This window comes from Phyllopteryx taeniolatus, chromosome 8 (genome assembly GCF_024500385.1).
Source record: "Phyllopteryx taeniolatus isolate TA_2022b chromosome 8, UOR_Ptae_1.2, whole genome shotgun sequence".
NCBI classification, from domain to species: Eukaryota; Metazoa; Chordata; class Actinopteri; order Syngnathiformes; family Syngnathidae; genus Phyllopteryx; species Phyllopteryx taeniolatus.
Window position 1 is genome coordinate 20,359,038 of NC_084509.1, and position 22,089 is coordinate 20,381,126.

The window sequence follows — 22,089 nt, forward strand, 5'->3', positions numbered from 1 at the left end:
TAACTAAACACAATAAGCAACTCTTCCAGAAGTGAGTGCGTTGACAGTCATATATCAACATTCCATATAGTCCCATTTTTCACGTACGTGAGGGATTGTGCGACAATTTTCCCATCAGCGACACCCGCCTCGAGTGTCTTTAAAACTGCAAGGCCGCGTAAACGTGCCACAACCACTCAGCTTTTGTGCGCCAAAAGCGCAGAGCGAGGTGTGAGCGCAAAAGTGTTATTTGAATGCATATGTCACTTAAAGACTCCTGTGGGAGCCACTTCCCACCGGGTGCGGGGATTCACGCTGCAAACCCCCCAGCACGCAATGACAGTCGATGATGGCCTGTTTGCACTTCATCATGGGGTGCTAAGCGACGCTTTTCTCCTGCACCGCGCAAAAGTCATTCATTAGACAGACGGCCGCCGAAATTGTCCATCGGAGAGGTCACAAAAAAAAACGCAGCCAACTGGGAGCACTGGGGACAATGTTGTGTATTGGAGTAAACCCAGTTCAGGTTTCGAAACTATACGGAGGAAGGTTAACCCTTTATAGGCCTCTGATTAAAATACCCTTACATAGATAGATAGATAGATAGATTGATTGATATTGTAACAAACCTAATACTGCTCTATCTATCTATCTATCTATCTATCTATCTATCTATCTATCTATCTATCTATCTATCTATCTATCTATCTATCTATCTATCTATCTATCTATCTGTCTGTCTGTCTGTCTGTCTGTCTGTCTGTCTGTCTATCTATCTATCTATCTATCTATCTATCTATCTATCTATCTATCTATCTATCGAAAAGCATTCCATTCAAGAAAGCAGCAGCAACAGATTTCCACGCGGAAATGCGAGGCCATGAAAAGGAGATTATGTAGCGCGTGGGCGGTCGCTCATCCGTAATGCCGCGTAATGGTGCCATTGGATGGATACACACTCTCAATCACCGCGTTGTGTATTTGCCGGTGTCTGACAGACGCTTGCGTGGCCGTTAATACGGATTGTTTAATAGTATCCCCCCCCCGCCCCCCCTCTCAAAATGCTCGGCTTGCAGCGCCCACATGGGACCGCATCCTGTTTGCTGCTCGGTCTTGGAGGTGTGACTATTAAAGCAATGAGTTACGTATAATAGCCTGGCAGATGCGCGACAATGACCCCCCCCCCCCCCCCCCCCCCCCCCAGCAGCCCATCCTCCAGATTCTGCTTGACACACACACCACCTGTTCCTGCTCCCTATCCCATGCAGCTGCATGGCTTGGTGTAATGTTTGTCTTCAAAAGAACGCAGAGGTGTTAGTGTAATTTTAGAAGTCCAAAGGGGGCACCTTTGGGGGGGGGGAAACAACATCAACAAAAAAACTTTAATCGCCGAATGCTTCATTTGAGGCACTAAAGAGACTGGCGCGCATGTTCGCTGCCTGGAATTCAATTTAATGTCATTATTTCTGACTCAGATTTGGATAAGATTACGGCGTAATGTCGCGTTTCCCGTTTTTAATACAAGAATGTTAAGATTAAGGCCATTCAGCTAAATTGGCGCCCGGTTTGACCACAACGGGAGCCGCAGTTCTGAATCTAACCGCATCGTTGCATATCAGTCAAAAGCAGGATGCAGTGGGGGGCGCAAAAAGGACGCAGCAACCAAACAAGAGGCGCATGTTGCTTTCCAGCCACTGTTATGCTGATGGCAATAATGATGGTAATAAGAGGCGGACTGCTCACTTGTAAAGCTAATTTGCCCTGCTGCTCATGCGGCGGAAAGAAGCGAATGGGCCTTTCCTCTCTCAATATGCAAATGTTGGAAGTCTTGCCGAGGCGATGTTTATTCATACAAATGGCATCAATTTACAGACACAATCGAAACTGCGGGGCAAAAAAAGGCGGACTTTTGTTTGGCAAGATTTCTATAGGGTGCCCCCCCCCCCCAAGCAAAGCTTAATGGAGAGGGATCTTGGTCGAAAATCTGGTTCATTATTTTGTGATGCTGAAGTCAAAATTATTTCAACTCCATCGTAATTTGGTTTCCATTTATCTATTTGCAGACTGTCCAAACCTTCAATAAATGCTTGTATATTAGTCGAGGTGAGAAATTTAATGCTTTTGTTTTGTCCAGTCATATGTAGGGTACATTTGTAGTATTTGCAAGTACATAGAATTACATAGAGGGGGGGGGGGGGGGGGGGGACTAAACAAATAAATAAATGAAATAGACAGACTAAAAACACCGTACATACATATGTGTACAGGATATAAACTTTGTCCCCTCGTTTCAATGTTTTTCTTTTTAAAGTGACAATGGTTGTTCCCTGCTCGTGCCCTGTGATGGACTGGCGACCAGTCGAGGGTGGAGTCTGCCTTTCGCTCGATGTCAGCTGGGACAGGCTCCAGCTCCCTTCCATCCTCAACATACTAAGCAGTGTAGCAAAAATGGATGAATGGATGGATGGATGGAAGGAGGGATGGCTGGATGGATAGATGGATGGGGTCCCTTGCTCACCTGACGTCACTGAATGGCTCCAGACCCCATAACCTGGTTGACGATGACACAATTTGAATTCAATACAAAGGAAAACAGAACAAAAACAAAGCTTTCTCCGTTTATAATTTTGTTCAACAGTTGAAAAACTTGTTGGTGTACGATCTCAGGTAAAATTTGGTGTCAGTAGCAACTATTTTGGAGGGAATCAGCGATATTCAAATCAAATGTCTGTTGCTGTTTGGACCTGCTTGGTGTATTGTAATACCAGTGGGACAAGAGCTCCAATTTGGTAGAGAGGCAGAGTGACGGTAATGAGGCTACATTAAAATATTGCTAGCAGTTTGAAAACTTGCATATTGTACCTTTCAGGTCCACAGATAAATACTGTAGATGCAGTGGCGTACATAAAGTTCAATTTGATTTCTCAAATAAATGGGTTAATGTATTTTATATCCATTCAGAATGACAACTTAAGTGCTAGGCGGCCTTTCAACTTGTATGGCACCAACCCCCGACTGCCCCACCCTGGCCCCGTGACACATACAGTTCTTCAGTTGGTCGCATTTCTGTTTACATGAGTGAAATTGCTTGCACACACTTGGTGCGCGTTTCGTAAAGCTGATAAAAGTGCACAATACCAAAAGCGGTCACGGCACACATACATTTTAGTAGGCTGAGCGTGAAACATCAACACACAGTCATGCTGATGAATGGTGGTCCAGGCGACAGTCTAATAAGAGAGGTTTGACTCATCGGCTATTATCCAGTCTGCTGGTGAGTGCGCAAACTGAATGATTTGCAGCTGATAACTGGCCAAAATCAACTTCTTATTTTTCAGCACCAACTTTTCATTTAAACCAAACATTTGTTCATCATAAAATAACGCTGTGATTTAATTTTAACAGCAAAAACTAAGCCAATGAAAGCAAAAGGAGAAGGCAGGAGGGAGTTGACATCAGTGGGGAAAAAAAAAAAAAAAATCATTTTTGAATATGAAAACTGTCCAAGTGTAAAAATACACACATTACACAGTACCGGAAATTGGGGACTGAGCCTTTCAGCAGGAATAGTCAATTATGAACATTTATGTTTATTATAATCACTAAAACCCAACCAGCTGACTATGTGTTATTTGGAATCCTAAATAAAATTAACTTTACATTTAAATTATGAATATAAAGAACAGCATTATCTGACAAAAGTGACTACAGCCCTCATATTTGTGTAATTTATTGTATTATATAATTTAATGGGACAATACTGAAGAAATGGGACTCTGGTTCAAAGTAGTCAGGGTACACAGGGCCAATGTGGCGCCGAGGCGAGATTTTCAATAGCTGTCAAGTTATTGCAAATATGTGCATCTTCCCCAATTGAGATTGATTCAGTGACGGAAGATTTCATCTGAATTGTATTCAGTGACCAAGACATGTTTTCCTTTTGTCTCATTTTATTTTAGCACCAAGTAGGTTTCCTGTTCATCAAGAAGTATAAGTCCTTACATTTGTCTCTAGCAATGAGGGCTTTAAGCGCATTGGCATCTGCATTTTAATTATATTTAGGATTTTGAGAAATATCTATAAAAATAACAAGAGTAAATATGTTATTGTAAATAAGTGTAAGTCGAGAAACACAATACACAAATTTGTAACTTCTATAAGTTAGATCTCCAGCCTTAGATTTATTCTACTTTCAATTTTCTCCGCAACAAATGAGGCTGTCACTGTTGTTTTAAATTTTTAGTTTAACATTAATTAATGTTTTTACATGTTCTTAACGTCCTTCAATACTGTAACAAACTGCAATGTGCATTTATTGTTGTGTGTTTCTATTGGGGGGGGGGGGCAAGAAGTGTCCTGTTGTGCTCAGCGCTGTTAATTCCGAGGGGGTATGAATGCATCGCTCCACACATTGTGGAAAAAAATGGGAGAGAGAGCTTTGAAGTGAGGTTTTCTCCTCTTCTTTTATTTGTTTACATTAATTTCATTCTAATTTCATTTTAATATAATTACATTGAAGGTGAACCCCCACCCAAAAATGTCCACCACATTTTTTTTCACCCGATTTTTGGCAGCCCCTTGAGGGCGCAGCGCCCTTAGCATTTGCTAACCCCGCCGGCCCCGGATATACCGCTTGTAATACAAAAGTCAATTCACTGTCCCCTCAAAATAAGTCAACATACAGCCATTAATATCTAAAGCGTTGGCAACAAAAGTGACTGCTGACACACCCAGCTTGGTGTAGATGGGTCTACCAAATTGGCAAACACGCGCAGCGAGTCTTGCGCTTCAATTAAAATCAAGATGCGGCAGTCTTTATGCTGAAGTGCAGCAGCAGCGCCGTTTACAAAAAAATTACAAAAATAAAAAAAAAGAGTCCCTTGTGTTTGAGGATACCTCACAGTTGCTCATTAGGGTTTTGGTCTAGAGGATTGGCTAGTCTATCACCTTAGCCCTCAGTCTATCAGCAAGGAACTGGTCATCTTCGAGGTGTGTTTGGGGTCATTACAGTCCCTTGTTGGAATACCACCCCCCAGCCCACTTTCTGAAGGGAGGGGATCATCCTCTTATTCAGGATGCCATAGTAATGTTGACATTCATGGTTGCCTCAGTAAACTGTTGCGCCCCAGTGCCAGCAGCACTCATGCAGCCACAGACCGTGACACTTCCACCACCTTGCTTGATGTACACAAGACACAGCAGAAAGTCACTTGTTTAGTCAGATGTAGGCTACAAGCTAATTTGATGCATGCAAATAGTTGGAGAGGGGTTGATAATTGTTTCTGCAGACTAATGCTAACCTCGTATTGATTAATTGTTTGTGTTTTCAGCTTTTCATGGCAAGCTATTGGGTGACTACTAAATAAGCAGCTAATTTAAGTTTCTATTTTGCACTGACTTTGGATATGTATGTCCTGAATATACATAGCTAATATGTTTATTCCGTTTTTATTTTTTTTTTACTTTCACTCTGTCAATCAACCTGTATACATTCACAAGGCAGGAGGGTAACTGCACTTTCATTCTGAAAAGTTCCCACTTTTGTCTGTATGGTTGGATGAATCAGTTGAGCCTTTCAAGATTTCCAGATGGATATAGACATTTATGTAAATTTGAAATTATTTCCAAATAAGTTGTTTTATAAAAGGTACATACAGTTTATAGATTTACTGTGATCTGTAAGTTGCGACTGTAAATGAAATCTGATTCATAATATTGTTGAAAATGCACACATTTTTGTTATGACATTTCAGATTGTTCATATGATTTAACACGATAATTGCAACAAGATAATAGATAAATGTGAATATTTTCCCAAATGTGCAAATGTAATTATGTGCACCCAAAAAATGGTAAAAAACTGAATTGTCATTATTTATAGCTCATAAGGCCACAGACATGCTGGTCTGGCCCACTTCAGATTAAATTGGGGCGAATGTGGCCCACAAACTAAAACGAGTTTCACACCCCTGCTGGAGCCTATCCCAGCTGACTTTGAGCGAGAAGCGGAGTACACACTGGACTGGTTGGCAGACCATTCCAACCCAGTATGTCTATCTTGGACTCATCAGACCACAGGACATGGGTCTAGTAATCCATATCCTTAGTTGCTTGTCTTCAGCTAACATTTGTGGGCTTTCTTGTGGATCACCTTTAGAAGAGGCTTCCTTCTGTGACTCCAGCCATGCAGACCAATTTGATGCAGTGGGCGTCGTATGGACAGAGCATTGCCAGACTGACCACCCAACCTCTAAAACTTAAAACTAACAATGTTGGCAACACTCCTATCTATTTTCCGAAGACAATCTCTGGATATGACGTCTGGGTGGAACCTGTCCTGTTAAAATACTGTAGGGTCTTAGCAATCTTTTTATAGCCTAGGCCATCTTTATGTAGAGCAAAGAGAACAAATCTCAGACAGTTCTTTGCCATGAGGTGCCATGTTGAACTTTCAGTGATCAGTATAAGAGAGTGTGAGAGCGATAACACCAAATTTACCACACCCGCTCACCATTTACACCTGACGCAGGTAACCGACTACATGGAAACGGGTTACAGTGTATCTGCAATTTTTATTTATTTTTTATTGTTTCAAGACTTCGTCCATACAGAGCCAACGTTTTGGGAGCTAAAACAATGATCATTTTTTAAAAACCGAAACCCAGAGTGGATGGGTTACCAAACACCGCCCAAGCATTTTTGTGTGCAAAACACATACACATTTTTCCTGGGACGATGACGTGGTTGTATCAGTTCCGTCTGACCGAGCGCAAATACCGACAACAACAACACAACAATTGTGGATCAGCGTGTCAGAGGTTCTTTACCTTGGCATTCATCTGGACTTTTGTTCCGAAGCAGAAGTTCCCCCGAAATTATTCAACTTTGGTTTCATCTGACCGAAGCACTCTCTTACTTATATATTCACCGTCAAAACTTAATGGCGGGGCTGTACATGTGCCTTCTTGATCAGGGGGACCTTGCGAGAAATGCAAGATTTCAGTCGCATTATGGTGCAGTGTTATCAACTGTTTAGGTGGTGGCTGATCTCCTAATTGCCATTAGCTAGAGACTCGAGTCACATGATTTGATTCAAGTTGCCATTTTTTTTAGGACATGCCACTTGCTTGGACTCGACTTGACTGACTTATTATTCACGAGAAACGATCTGACTTAGGATTGAAACATGACATGTCTTTCCTGTTTACAGTTTTATATCAGCGTTTTGAACATAGTGTACCATCTCTTTTATTTTTGAAAGAAAAGCATCCTTGTCCCCGCCAAAAACAACAACACTAAATTTCTCTTTCTGCTCTAACTGTCTGCTGGACCCTAATACTCTTTCTCCTTCCACTCGCGCCCGGTCCCTGACTTAGCCGAAACACATTCAGGGCCTTAAACTTGTAGAACTCTTAAAACCATTTAAACACATAACTGTAGGGTCGTTAACAATTTTAAAAACACATTCCTTGCATGAACACGTTAGGTTAACTGTTATAGCACCTACTCTACCGTAACTTCTTGTAACCTAGCTCGTTAGCCTACATTTTATTTTCGTAATATAATACTATGGACATGTAATAAAACGCACACAATTTTACAACATTTTCATTGTGTGTTTTATGCAGTTTTAACTGATATGCTGTCAATTATCAACATCAAGAACCAACCATAAAAGTTGAAAAAGTGAGCAGCCTTTCAAAAGGGTCACCCAAGTATTCCCTCACATAAAAATATTTGAAACCTCAATTACAACGGACAAATGAGTAGTTTAAACACTAACGTATAAATGCTGACAGCTCTGACCGCACTTCTAACGTAATTTAGCGGCCAACGCAACTCAGTGCTGGTTTTAAATTAATTCACAGTCAAAGACATTTTGATCTTTTCAGGGATTCTTGGCTTGGAAGCTGTTGGGAAATCCTCTCTCAGCTCATTTCTTTTTACCGTCACCTGCTGTCTTTAATTCATGCATGCTGTTTTCTCTTTTCCCCCTCTCTGTTCTCTTGCGCTCTGCTGTCCCTTTTGAAGTATTTGGGAGTCCTGCGGCTTTCAAAGGGTCAAAAAAGGGCAGCCTACTGTCCGATCGAAGGCAGAGCGTGGGATAAACATTTAGTACCACCTGTCCTTGTTGCTCTGAGTTGACACCACTGGTGTCACTGTACTCACACCTCTCTATATCACCTCTCACTGCTTACAAATTATTTCCACTTGTTTACACAGCAGCAATGTAGGAGTAAAGTGGCGAAATCACACACTTTTGGTAGTAGAGCTCGTGGCCATGTACTCAGGGATGTGTTGCGAGTGTAAGGATCCCTACTGTCTAACAACCGTCACACTGAGACAAATTAAGAAGTCACACTGGTAAAAGCCCACCCTTACACTCCACAATATTGAGGACTCATTCTGGCCCAAGCCCACAGTAGCGGGGGTGTTTGATTGAGGGAAAGAACTGTGTCCTGGGGAGAGAGTCAATTACAGGTCTGGGGTCAACAGAGAATGGAATGAGGCATCCGAAAGGCCTTCAAGATGGAACATTTGCCTTTCAAATAGCGCCCATAGATCAAACCTTTCTGAGGATTTGTGGGTCTGTCAGTGCATGTCTCCATTGTAGAGTAGGATTGTCTTCTTCAGCCCCCAGTTTCCTGTCCGGTGTGCCCAGGAGGACGTATTGCACAGAATCCTCAGGAGCAGGGTTAATCAAAACTGGGCTTCAAAGCACAGTTTGACGCAGACAACTCCTCAAACACCTGTATAACTTTACGCACTGACTGGAAAGGAATATGCTTGTGCCAGCTGCCTCTACTGGCTCCACAGGGGCCTCGAAAGGCTGAGTTTTTACTGAGGAAAACATATAGAGGAGCGGGGAGGCCACAACGCAATCGAAGCCAACCCTGACCGAGGCCCAGAGTTGGTAACACTCCCGACGGATTGAAGCGGGTAGGCAGAGTGACGAGGTGCTCCTGGGTCACAGGATTATGGAAGCTAAGCGCTCCCCCTCCAAAATTAAGAAACAGCCCAATAGCTTTGATTTGAGGAGGGACAGTGTTGAGCAACTCTCTTCTCCCATCATAAACTGTACAAAATGACAAACCCTGTCTTTCCAGCCACCAGCCTTTATGGCCATCCGGAGAGCTCACACCTAAAACAACAAAAGTGTGCAGTAAGTGATTGAAGCCTTAAAGCTATAATCCGTAAATTATGTTGCCCCCGACGCTGGAATTCAGTACTACCTTAACAGAAAACGTCGCTTCAATGATGTAGAATCCCCTTGTAAGTGATGATTCGACAACATCTTTATTTTATTTTGAAAGACAGCCGGTATAGAAAAAAAGATGGCTTCTTCGGAAGAGGCATCCATCTATCCATTTTATGTACCGCTTATCCTCACTAGGTTCGCGGGTGTGCTGGTGCCTATCACACCTAACTCTGGGTGAGAGGTGGGGTACACCCCGAACCGCTCATCAGCCAATTGCCGGGCACATATAGACTAACAATCATTCACACCTACGGGCAATTTAGAGTCTTCAATTAACCTACCATGCATGTTTTTGGAATATGGGCGGAAACTGGAGTACCTGTAGAAAGCCCACGCAGGCACAGGGAGAACATGCAAGCTCCACACAGGGGAGGCCAGATTTAAACCTGGGACCTCAGAACTGTGAGGCAGATGTGCTAACCAGTCGTCCAGCGTGCCGCCTCGGAAGAAGGAATTGTGGTGAATACACTATTATTGCTGTGTTTTGTATATGCACTGCTCGGACGTTGCTGAATTACTGAGTTGTTTTACATCAGGCACCTTGTTGGGTAGCTAAAGGGTCCTCGAGTTTGGTCACGGCAGATGTTTTTGTTTTGTTTTATCATAGAAGCCTGTCTACATTTGTGATGAAGATATCAAACAAAAATATTCCAGGAAGGACAATACAGACAAAGTGATTCAATCCCTATTGCGTTTGTGCATGCATTGTTTGGTGCATGCATTTTACGTCCATATATATATATATATATATATATATATATATATATATATATATATATATATATATATATATATATATATATATATATATAAAACCCTTTAAGCAAAGTATATTTGAATAGAAAAGGTGCAGCAACCCATAAGGACAAACAAAACTAGAACTCATAGTCATATACTGTATTCTTATCCTCTGCTAGAAGCTAGACTTTACCGTAGCCGTCTCGGTCTTAAAGCGTCTTTCTTACATTGTCCCCAGGTGGCCAGGGCAGGCACACCAGAAGGAGCAGCAAAATGGCTCTTCAATTGATGTAATATGTGACAAAAACTGATTAATTCTTTTTATTCTATTTAATTATGTCATTAAAGTGTGTTTTTATAAAGTACAATATTATAGAGTGCTGGAAAGGATGAATGGCATGTCCATTCATTTTAATGAGGAAAGATGATTTGGAATATAATGAATTTGAGTTAAAAGTGTGGTCGCAGAATTAATTAAACTCATATCTCAAGGAACCATCATCGTATAACGAGGTGATTGCGCACAAATGTTTGCTAAAATGTGAAAAATTGCAGCGAGTAGCACAGTAAAACAGCAAAGATGTGAGCTTAAATCAGGGGAAGTGAATTTGCAAATGCCAAACAGGGAATATGTGAGTGTTCACTGTACATCTTATATTGGCAAAAATAAAAAGGTCAAATAATTATTTTTAAATAAGTATACATGCTCATAACATAGATATAGATGAACAATTGGAACATTGTTTAAAATATCAAACAGAGAAACGTCTGGGTTTGCTGAGATACTGTACTTTGATATAATCCCGACACTATTGTTTAAAAGAAGTTTTTAAGCAATTAAACTCAGGTTGTTGTTTTAACTGAGTAGTGGACCAAAATATCGAACCGATGAATGTGGAGTAAAACTGAATCAATATTAATGACAAAACCTTCTTACCAATTTTGTAGACAGAACTGTTGCAGACCTCCACTTCCCAGTAATACTGCCCCTGTGCAATGACAACATCAGCGCAAACTTGAGGGAGGTAAACCATTACCCCAGGGTCAGAGGTCATCATTAGCTTCTTGATTTTGTTTGGAAGTGGAGCAAAAGAGATCGCTTCTTGGTAAGTAACAGTGAGGAAGGAGTTGGAAAGAAGGAGCGAAGGCGGGGCTGTTGCTTGATCTAGAGCAAATTTTAAACCTTAAAAAAAGAGAGAATGACAGCAATTTGTGACAACACAACATGCTGAACATCCACATACATACATCTAGTCTACGTTTGGGACTCTCAATGATGAGTTCTTACCAAAAACAGACTGCTCCATCGCCTCCTCGTGTAGTTCTATATTGCCCTCAGCTGGTGATACGGTGAAACTGCAAGCACTGGAGCCTGGATATATTATCAACAACACGAATTGTTTCCACAATCAATGGTAAAGTCAATCATTCATCCGTTTGTTTTCGACAGTGGTGGTCCTCATTAGGGTCACAGGTGAGCTGGAGCCTATCCCAGCTAAGTGGGCAGAGGCAGGGTACACACCCTGGACTGGTCGCCAGCCAATCACATATAGACAAACATTCACACCTATCAAAAGTTAGTCTTCAGTTAAAACAGGATGCATGTTTTTTGGAATGTGGGAGAAATACCTGAATAAAATCCTCACAGGCAGAGAGGAGAACATGCAAACTCCACATAAGGCGTCAAGCATCAAACCCCAGATCTCAGAATGCCGAAGCAGATGTGGAAACCACAAGGTCACAATTGTATCAATTGTAAAACACTATGTATTAAAAAAAAAATATCTGAATTTATAAGCATCGATAACCGATATATCACATTCATCGTAACCACCAGCAGTAGTAAAAATATTATAGTCTTGTTGATAGCTGTTAACTTACTGTCAATCCATTCTCTATAGCGCTTGTCCTCATTTAGGCCCTGGACAACTAGAGCCATCCGAGGTGACTGGGTGAGAGGCGGGGTACACCCCGGACTCGTCACCAGTCAATGAGTTACATAACTTAAAACGTTTTTCTGCACTTCCGTTGATATTACAACTGCTGAGGACATTCTGTTCTATCACATTCATTCTTCTATACAATTTTACAAGTTGGTGCTGCTGCTTAAGCAAGACGTCTTGAAATAAAAACAAAAAAGAAAGACCTTTTGATAGAGTTGAGTTGCCTCTGAGTTGCATCTTACTAATGTTCTGTGGTCGATTTTTACGAAAAAATGGAAAACTACTCCTTCACTGTCTGAAGTATGGGTGTATTCTTTTAGAAATTAAACAGAAATGTTCTAAATCACACAGACAACAAAAATGATTTGTGATTTATTAGAAAACCTGAACTGCACCCCTATAATATAATTGAATATCTAATATGTGTTAAAACGTCTAGAATACACATTGAAAAGAAAGAACAGAACCAGTACCACCTGCTCTACTCCCTCAATGCAAAGCTGGCACAACTTATTGGGACCTGTTACATCTCTTCAGTAAAATTAAATCTGGCTGATTGAACTGAAAAAAAAGGGAAAAAAAGAAAATAAACTGTTGACTGTTACTGTTACACGGTTGTAAAAATAAGTTGACTACCGAATTGAAATTTGTGCATGTTTTGTGCAATTTTTAAAGGCATTTTCCTCAGAATTTTGGTTTGATTTACACAACTTCAGGGGCATTCAACTCCAGAGGTTCAATTGTAAATAAAAACATGGCCCTAAACCTATTCGGTATGAAAAGTGACTCCCAGTGAATCTAAATGAGGCTGGGCTGTCTTCGTACAGTAAAGGCAGACTTTTTGAGGCAGCTCTTGCATTGGCTCTCACAAGATGAGATGCATACATGTAAATAAACTCACATTGTGCCCTCTCTTCATATGCAGTCACGGCGTAGGCGTCCACCTGAATTTGACAGTGGAACTGGAAGAATTTTTGACAGTAATTAATGCAGATACTGTATTACATATGCTTAAACTAATTCATGACAGTGACAACTCTTACCTGCATACGTGGTGGTGGTGGTCGGTGTGGTTCAGATGCTCCATCGCATCTGCCAGTCTCCTGGCTGACAGATTCAGACTTAAGAGTAGGATATTTTGGGAGACAGGATAGCGCAGTGGACCATGTCCTACATGGCAGCTCCACATCATACAGACACAATGGACACAACACAGAGCAGACACGTGGGCTCGGATCATAGCGAGGAGATTGACCGGACCGCTTCTCCCCTTCCGTTGATATACAGTGAATACACATGGTATGAGAACATGGCAGAATCAGGGTCTCGTCATTGTCTCTGTTACAAGCAGGACATCTGGAGAAGTCATGCAACCGCTCAGTGCATTTGTTTTTATCCCTGTCAATACATTTCTTTTCTCTGGGACAAAAGGTCAGTTCTGACATTTTGATGCTTAAACAAATGCTTTACCATTTCCTTTTGGACTCCCTCATTTCTTCTTCTGTCGATAGCGCTAGGATGGAATTTTTTTGTCATTTGAGTTGACTTTGAATTTATGAGAAAAAAGCAATAACATGAAACAAATACAATAATTCCATTTACTGTGTGAAAGCGTGACTGTCTGTATCCAATTATGCTCTTCAGAAAGCAAGGCCTCAGGCATCGGTGAACAGTTTCCCATCCTGTTGTTCAGAAGACATCTGCCTAAATGCAGATGCTGTGGTGTGTAGCGATATCCTGCGGCAGTAAAAATGACAAAATTCACTTTTCTCCAAAAGACTTAAATCACACTGACAGCTTGAAGCATATAAAGACGAAAGTCCCCATGTTGTGCCAACTCTGTTGTGTCCCAAATGACTGCTGCAGCTGCATTATGGAGAATGGTTTGAGAGCTGATAAAAGAGAAAAAAAGGGGTGGTCGTGACAGAGCGGCCCAGCCTTTGAAAAGCCACTTACTGCTTGGTGTTGCCACGGTAACGGCTCTTCCCATAGAAAAGCGCAGCCATACAAGCTTGTGTTGCAAAGACCTCTTGTGTGAATAAAATGTTTGTGTGCATGTACTCATCTATTTAAATTGCAATGCAACTTTTTTTCACGTTATACTAAAGAGGCCAGCCGTGTATTCAGTGTTCACACACAGATCATCCTACAAGACAACATGATATGAGTGGCACATACATTCTACAGTTAGGCCAAGCCAGGCAAGGCAAGCCAAACAAAGCAAAGCAAAGCAAAGCAAAGCAAAGCCAAGCCAAGGCAGGCCAAGCAAAGCCAAGCAAAGCCAAGCCAAGGCAGGCCAAGGCAGGCCAAGGCAGGCCAAGGCAGGCCAAGCCAAGGTGGGCCAAGCCAATCCAGGCCAAGCCAAGACAAGGCTGGCAGAGCCAGGCCAGGCCAAGTCTGGCAAGCCAGGCAAACCCAGGCCAGGCCAAAGCAGGACAAGGCAGGCCAAGCCAAGCCACACCAAGGCAGGCTAAGCAAAGCAACGCCAAGTCAGGCCAGGCCAAGGCAGGCCAAGCCAAGGCTGGCCAGGCCAAGTTAAGCCAGGCCAAGGCAAGGCAGGCCAAGCCAAGGCAGGCCAAGCGAAGCCAAGCCAAGGCAGGCCATCCCGAGGCAGGCCAGGCCAGGCAAGTGCAAGGCAGGCCAGGCCAAGGCAGGCCAGGCCAGGCAAAGCCAGGGCAGGCCAAGCCAAGCCAAGGCAGGCAAGCTAAGCCACACCAAGTCAGGCCAGGCCAAGGCAGGCCAAGCCAAGGCTGGCCAAGTTAAGCCAGGCCAAGGCAGGCCAAGCCAAGGCAGGCCAAGCGAAGCCAAGCCAAGGCAGGCCATCCCGAGGCAGGCCAGGCCAGGCCAGGCCAAGCCAAGCCAAGCCAAGGCAGGCCAAGCCAAGCCAAGGCAGGCCAAGCCAAGGCAGGCCAAGCCAAGCCAGGCCAATGCAGGCCAGGCCAAGTTAGGACAGGCCAGGACAAGCCAAGCAAAGGCAGGCCAAGCCCAGCCAAGCCAGGCCAAGCCAAGACAGGCCAGACCAAGGCAGACCAAGCCAAGGCATGCCAGGCCAGGCCAAGGCAGGCCAAGCCAAGCCAAGGCAAGGCTGATTAGCCCAAGTTAAGCCAGGCCAAGGCAGGACAGGCCAAGTCAAGCCACGGCAGGCCAAGCCAAAGCAGGCCAAGGCAAGGCTGGCCAGGCCAGGCCAAGCCAAGCCAAGGCAGGCCAAGCCAGGCCAAGCAAAGCTAGGCCAAGGCAGGTCAAGCCAAGCCAGGCCAATGCAGGCCAGGCCAAGTTAAGACAGGCCAAGCAAAGGCAGGCGAAGCGAAGCAAAGCAAAGCCACGCCAAGCCAAGCCAAGACAGGCCAGACCAAGGCAGGCCAAGCCAAGGCAGGCCAAGCCAAGCAAAACCAAGTCAGGCCAGGCCAAGGCAGGCCAACCCAAGCCAAGGCATGCCAGGCCAGGCCAAGGCAGGTCAAGCCAAGGCAAGGCTGACCAGCCCAAGTTAAGCCAAGCCACGGCAGAACAGGCCAAGTCAAGCCACGGCAGGCCAAGCCAAGGCTGGCCAGGCCAAGTTAAGCCAGACCAAGGCAGGCCAAGTGAAGCCAAGGCAGGCCAAGCAAAGCCAGGCCAAGGCAGGTCAAGCTAAGCCAGGCCAATGCAGGCCAGGCCAAGTAAAGACAGGCCAGGCCTAGCCAGAAAAAGGCAGGCCAAGGCCCATCACGCTCTAAACAATCTCCCCCGTCGCTCCTGTATTTATTTGAAATAGGGAGGTTTCTAAGTTACAAGACATAACATACTAAGCTACAAGACACAACACACTAAGGGGAGGGTTACAAGGTGAAGACATGAGACCAACACCGGCCACGTCCTTGGTCAAGACGCCCTTCTCTCTGATGATTCCTGCTGAGTCATCTTCTTGAAGGCGAGACATCTTCCTGCCTCACGGTCAGCAAGCAACCATCAAAACCGTCCATAATACTAATGCAAGCTAAGCAAATAAATGATAACTTCTACAATATATTTAACACAAAGGCAGGACAGGCCAAATCAAACCAAGTCAGGCCAAGCCAAGCAAAGGCAGGCCAAGCCAAGCCAACCCAGGCCAAGCCAGGACAGGCCAGACCAAGGCAGGCCAAGCCAAGCCAAGGCATGCCAGGCCAGGCCAGGCCAAGCCAAGGCAAGGCTGGCCAGCCCAAGTTGAGCCAGGCCAAGGTAGGACAGGCCAAGTCAAGCCACGGCAGGCCAAGCCAAGCCAAGGCAGGCCAAGCCAAACCAAGTCAGGCCAGGCCAAGCCAAGGCAGGCCAGGCCAGGCCAATCCAAGGCTGGCCAGGACAAGTTAAGCCAGGCCAAGGCAGGCAAAGCTTATCTTATTTATGCAAGAACATCTCAATAATTCCCAAGACTTTTGGGAGGATATTATATAGACTGACGAGATGAAAGTTGAGCTTTTCGGCGTGTGTGTGTCTCCTTACATCTGGCATAAATGTAGAACAGCATTCCAGAAAAAGAACACCATACCACCAGTCAAACATGGTGGTGGTAGTGTGATGTCTTGGGCTGCTTTTTCCATTCAGGACCTGGACAACTTCCTGTGATTGATGGAATCATGAATTCTGGTCTTTAACAGAAAATTTAACACATCTGAACAATAACAAAGATTTTGGGAGAATATTATATGGACTGACGAGATGAAAGTTGAGCTTTTCGGAAGGTGTACATGTAGCACAGCATTCTAGAAAAAGAACATCATACCCATTCAAACATGGTGATGGTAGTGCGACTGTCTTGGGCTACTTTGCTTGGTCCTTCAGGACCTGGACAACTTCCTGTGATTGATGGAAAAGTGAATTCTGCTCTTTAACAGATAATCCTAAAGGAGGATATTCAGCCATCAGTTTGTGACCTCAAGCTCAAGCGCACTTGAATTCTGCAGCATGATAACGATCCAAAACACACCAGCAAGTTAACTTCTGAATGGCTTAAAAAAGCAAAATGAAGGTCAAAGTCCAAACTTTAATCTGAAATGCTGGATTTCAGTTATTGCTGCTGAGGATGGCCCACACAGTTATTAGATTTAGGGGGCAATTAGTTTTCACCAAGGGAAAGGTAACTGAATAGTTTTTTTCCTTAATCAATGAAATCACCATTTAAAAACAGCATTTTCAGTTCACTTGTGTCATATTTGTCTGATAAGTATGTACATTTGTTTGATGGCCGTAAAAATGAAAGTGGGGGAACTATGCGAACATATAACAATGTATAAGAACTGAAAAACATATGTATAAAATATAAGAACTGTACATGGTTTTGGAAAGCGGGATGAAGCCGAAGCACGTGGAATACAAATCCAAAACCCAACTGTAAAGCAAACGTGCTAACCACTTGCTCATCGTGCTGAAGATATAGCTAGATCGACAGATGGATGGACCGAGGGATGGATAGGCGGGCGGACGGACGGACGGACAGCCAGACAGACAGCCAGACAGATAGATAGATAGATAGATAGATAGATAGATAGATAGATAGTAATAATTAATAATAATAATAATTTTGACTCCCCAAGACTGGGTAAGAATAATGAAATGGCATGTACTTAAAAGGGAATCTTGCATTAGACATACCTAATGAACTTATGTGGGAAAACTTCATCCAATTAAAATACTTTAAGTCGGTATTTTGGTTAGATCATTTATTTGTGTGTCGCCTACTGACTGTATACCCGTTGGAAAGAAAAGCTTTTTCTCCCCAGTGGCGCCTGGTGGATCTGATGGGTTACTACCCAAGTTGCCCCGAATGCAAAATCAGCAGAGGCATGGATTTACCCCAAAAACAAATGTTAGCGTTTTATTACAAATATCTTTTCTCTTATGTTTCTTACCAGGAAGCTGGTGCGTCTGGGCAAAATACAGTGTTGTGATTGGTCAGGACTCAGAACAGAAGAGCTCATGCGATTTTCATCAACGAGCTGCAGAAGGATTGAAACCCTCTCGTCAAGTGTTATACATATAGCGCAATCATAACGGAAATTGTGTTTTACTTGATTCTGTACAATTTGATTTACTAACCACGCTGTTAATGAAAGTACAGTAGTTTACAAAATAGCAAACACAATAGTTTTACTGTTTCCTGCCACAATCACAATCAAGTTTAATGGTTATTACAGGATTAGTTTGTTTTTTAATTTGAATAGCAGACCCGGAAATACATGCGAATGGTGTGACTTGATGTTTGTGCGTCACATGATAGCTCACCCATGGATTTGCAGAGAAATTCATCATCATGGGGACCTTTATGCACTTATATCCGACTTTTAAAACTTTTTTAAACGTTCGCTCAACTTAGCGAACGCTCTCATTTGTATTTTTTTTGCTCACATTAAACACTTATTTCCGGCGTTGCTATGTTGTTAGCCAGGAAACGTTTTTTCGAGTCTGCGGTGACCAGGACGTGTCACTGATTAACTTTCCTGAATTAAAGTTTATAGAGGTGCCATTCGTCAAAAAAAAAATTAATTGGGATATCCAGAAGAAGAAAAAAAGCGACGCTTGTCTAGTTTCAAGATGACAGAACGGACCCCTCTTCTCCACTACCGCCTCTCCACCAGCGTCAATGAATCCGAGCAGTGGGCATCTCCGTCCGGCCAGGTGCCAGAGGAGCATCCGGTCACCCGGCGCCGGTTCTCCCACTCGAGTCAACCGAAGAAACTGTCCACCTTCTTCGGTGTGGTCATCCCAACCTTGCTGTCAATGTTCAGCGTGGTTGTATTTCTGAGAATCGGTGAGTCTCGATGGATATCCAAGCATTGTTATTCGTGATTATATCTAATTGCGCATGCTCTTATTTGAAGTTCTAAACTACTTTTGATTCACGAATAGTTTTAATTACATGGATTGCTACCGCAACATATATATATATATATATATATATATATATATATATATATTCCAAAGTCCTTTTGAATATATACAAAAAATGAAATAAAAAATCAACACAAGATAGTCTATTGAGAAAATGACACAAATAAAAAACAAAGCACCAATTAAAGGAGTGGGAAGAAGTAACGAATTTATCAGGCTATGCCCCTAATTCTGAGTACAGATCAGACTTGTATAATAGTAGTGATATAGGAACCAAATGGTACACACACACACACACACACACACACACACACACACACACACACACACACACACACACACACGCACATATGAACATTCCGTATATATATTTTTAACTTCATAAGTTGCAGGTGTTAACAAAATATCGTGAGGATCTGGATGGGAACTAACATTACACTTGTTACGAGTTGGGCCCTGTTAGTGTGTGTATAGTGTCTGGTTTAATTCGGTAAAATCGTTACATTTTTTTTTACGTTGTAGTACATTGGACGTGTACTTGATCTTTGGGAATATCAAAATAGACACACCCTTGTTATTTCATTAATCTATTGTCTGTATCACTTATGCTTATTAGGGTTGTGGGTGAACTAGAGCCTATGTTGACTTGGGGGCGAGAGGCTGGGTGCACCCTGGACTGGTCACTACCCAATCGCAGGGCACATATAACAACCATTGACACTAACATTCACACCTCAGGAAAATTTAGAGTCTTCAGTGAACCTAAGATGCATGTTTTTGGAATGTGGGAGGAAGCTGGAGTACCCAGAGAAAACCCACACTAGCAGAGGAGAACGTGCAAACTCCACAAGGGAAGGCCAGAGCCTGGATTCAAACAGTAAACCTCCGAACTGTGAGGCAGATGTGCTAACCACCCCATCAGTGTACCGCCTTTAGTATTTCATCCAAGTGAAAATATGGCAGTGGGGTGGCCTTGTAGATTGCACGTCTGTCTCACAGTTTTGAATTGGAAAAAGCTCAGACAACCATGACACACTAGGACTGAGCTTCACGTTCATATCGGTCCTTGTCTTTCATTGAATCTCTATACAGGCTCTTTGAGTGTTGATATTCTGTGTTAAATCTCTTAGTTCCACCACTGTTATTTTCTACCCACACCCAAGTCTCGTGAGACGTCAGCTGCTGTGGTGTACATGCACATGCTTGAATGCGCACACGCATATAGAGAAACACACACACACACACACACACACACACACACACACACACACACACACACACACATACACAGTCGCATCTGTGTGTGTACAAGTTGAGACTGTTCGCTCACACTAACATGCCGACCTCGATTAACAATAGTTTTATTGTTGAACTGAAAGTTAGGATATGTTTCAAACATCAGCCTGCTGTGGAGCTTCTGTCTGTTATTATTATAATATGATGATGATGATTAGTATTTTTATTATTATTATTTATTTTTCAATAATCACACTTGTGATTACCTCCACCAAGAAAAAAAGCACAAAAGCGAGTGGTATTTATTTATTTATGTATTTTTTTTTTACAAAAAAATAAAAATAAAAAAAACTACCCTTGGAGACTTTATGGATATGTGTCATGTGGAGAGCAAGTTTTGGTGCACATAGGAATAAAAAAATGTGAAAACGTTTTGCACTCAAACCAATAAATCCCCCCTCTCCATTATGCAAATGGCACAGTCTAATCCAGACTCTACTACACTATCCAGGATAGAATATCATTTCTGACTTTATTTAACTTTGTGGAGCTGCTTGAAGAAAAAATACTATGATAATTGTATTTAGCTGAGGAACTGTGTTATGTATTCTTTTTGAGCGATACGGGCCATAAGCCCCCATCCCAATGTTGGTACATTTCTGCCTGGTCGTTCACAGAGGACTTTATCATGCCCAACCCAATCATGTTGCATAAAGATGATATCCTTCCTCTCGTCAGTTGAATGATAAAGTTCAACTTGCACAATGCTAATAAACAAATACTCAAAATAAGACACAAATCAGGAAAATTGCAGAAATGCTGTATTGTATTATAAACTAATTGTCACATGCAAATATGCTGACGAGCTGCTGGTCATTAATACACAAAATTCTCATCATGGACCAATACAATACAATACACTACACTTGCTTTAGATTCAGTAGCTACTTTGTTCATACCAACAGATATTTTGGGAAATTCTTAAAACTTCTAGATTCTTTGCCAAGAATCATTTTGTCTTGGTGGAGGTCTGCTCTCTTCTGAGTACCTTTCTAAGATTATCTTTGGATTTAGCTAGAGATTCGACACACATTTTCTGACACATATTACTGTACATAAAAGAAGTGAGGAGTATTATGCAGGTACTTTCAGAAACAGCATTTGTAGAAATTTACAAATATAAAATCATAATGTGAACAAAGTAAATGCACACAGTAAATTTGAGAACATTGACAATAGCATGTACGACAAGGCACTAGAAATAATGCATGACCAACTGGATTCTGCAGTTTTATACCCCACAGTCTCCACTTTGCTGTAGCAGCCCATTTTTGTGCTGCCCTTATTCTATGCTCCAATAGGGTTACTTTGTTTTTCGTGAAATGACATTCAATTACATTCTCTAAAATATGCAATGTATCAGGCTTGCACTTTTGTCTCAATGGATAGTTTAATAATAGAACATTATTCCATGCATCTATCTATCTATCTATCTATCTATCTATCTATCTATCTATCTATCTATCTATCTATCTATCTATCTATCTATCTATCTATCTATCTATCTATCTATCTATCTATCTATCTATCTATCTATCTATCTATCTATCTATCTATCTATCTATCTAATCTATCTATTTATTCACACTGGCCAGACTGCCTTTCAGTTAAGTCAGTGATTAACCCTGATGACTTTTAACATAATTATTTTTTTTCTGCAGGTTTCTTGGTTGGCCAGTCTGGACTGTACCAAGGAATCGCCATGTTTATTGTGGCCTACTTCATAATCTGCATGACTGTTTTGTCAGTATGTGCCATCTCCACAAATGGAGCCCTAGATGCTGGGGGGGCCTATTGTATCCTCTTGGACACATTAAATTTATGTGAAATCCGCACTTTACATCTTGTGAATTACAACCCCAATTCCAATGAAGTTGGGATGTTGTGTTAAACATAAATAAAAATAGAATACAATGATTTGCAAATCATGTTCAACCTATATTTAATTGAATACACTACAAAGACAAGATATTTAATGTTCAAACTGATAAACCTTATTATCTTTAGCAAATAATCATTAACTTAGAATTTTAT

General features: G+C 42.3%; 2 protein-coding genes across 2 annotated transcripts in view; one reads left to right on the top strand and one right to left on the bottom strand.

Annotated features, from left to right (window-relative positions):
• Positions 1 to 6,560: 6,560 nt before the first annotated feature.
• Positions 6,561 to 13,890, bottom strand: LOC133482508 (uncharacterized). Its single transcript, XM_061782699.1, has 5 exons — positions 12,963 to 13,890; positions 12,821 to 12,881; positions 11,265 to 11,348; positions 10,914 to 11,159; positions 6,561 to 9,121 (listed from the first exon to the last, which is right to left on the bottom strand). Exons 1-5 carry the CDS (start codon positions 13,362 to 13,364, stop codon positions 8,676 to 8,678), a joined length of 1,239 nt encoding a protein of 412 aa, XP_061638683.1. The 5' UTR covers positions 13,365 to 13,890; the 3' UTR covers positions 6,561 to 8,675.
• Positions 13,891 to 18,124: 4,234 nt separating this feature from the next.
• zgc:153039 (uncharacterized protein LOC767698 homolog) overlaps positions 18,125 to 22,089 on the top strand; it is an 85,801-nt gene continuing 81,836 nt past the window's right edge. The window contains exons 1-2 of the mRNA XM_061782680.1: positions 18,125 to 18,679; positions 21,717 to 21,851. Coding sequence (XP_061638664.1) covers positions 18,463 to 18,679; positions 21,717 to 21,851 — 352 coding nt within the window. The 5' untranslated portion in view covers positions 18,125 to 18,462. The remainder of the gene's footprint in view (positions 18,680 to 21,716; positions 21,852 to 22,089) is intronic.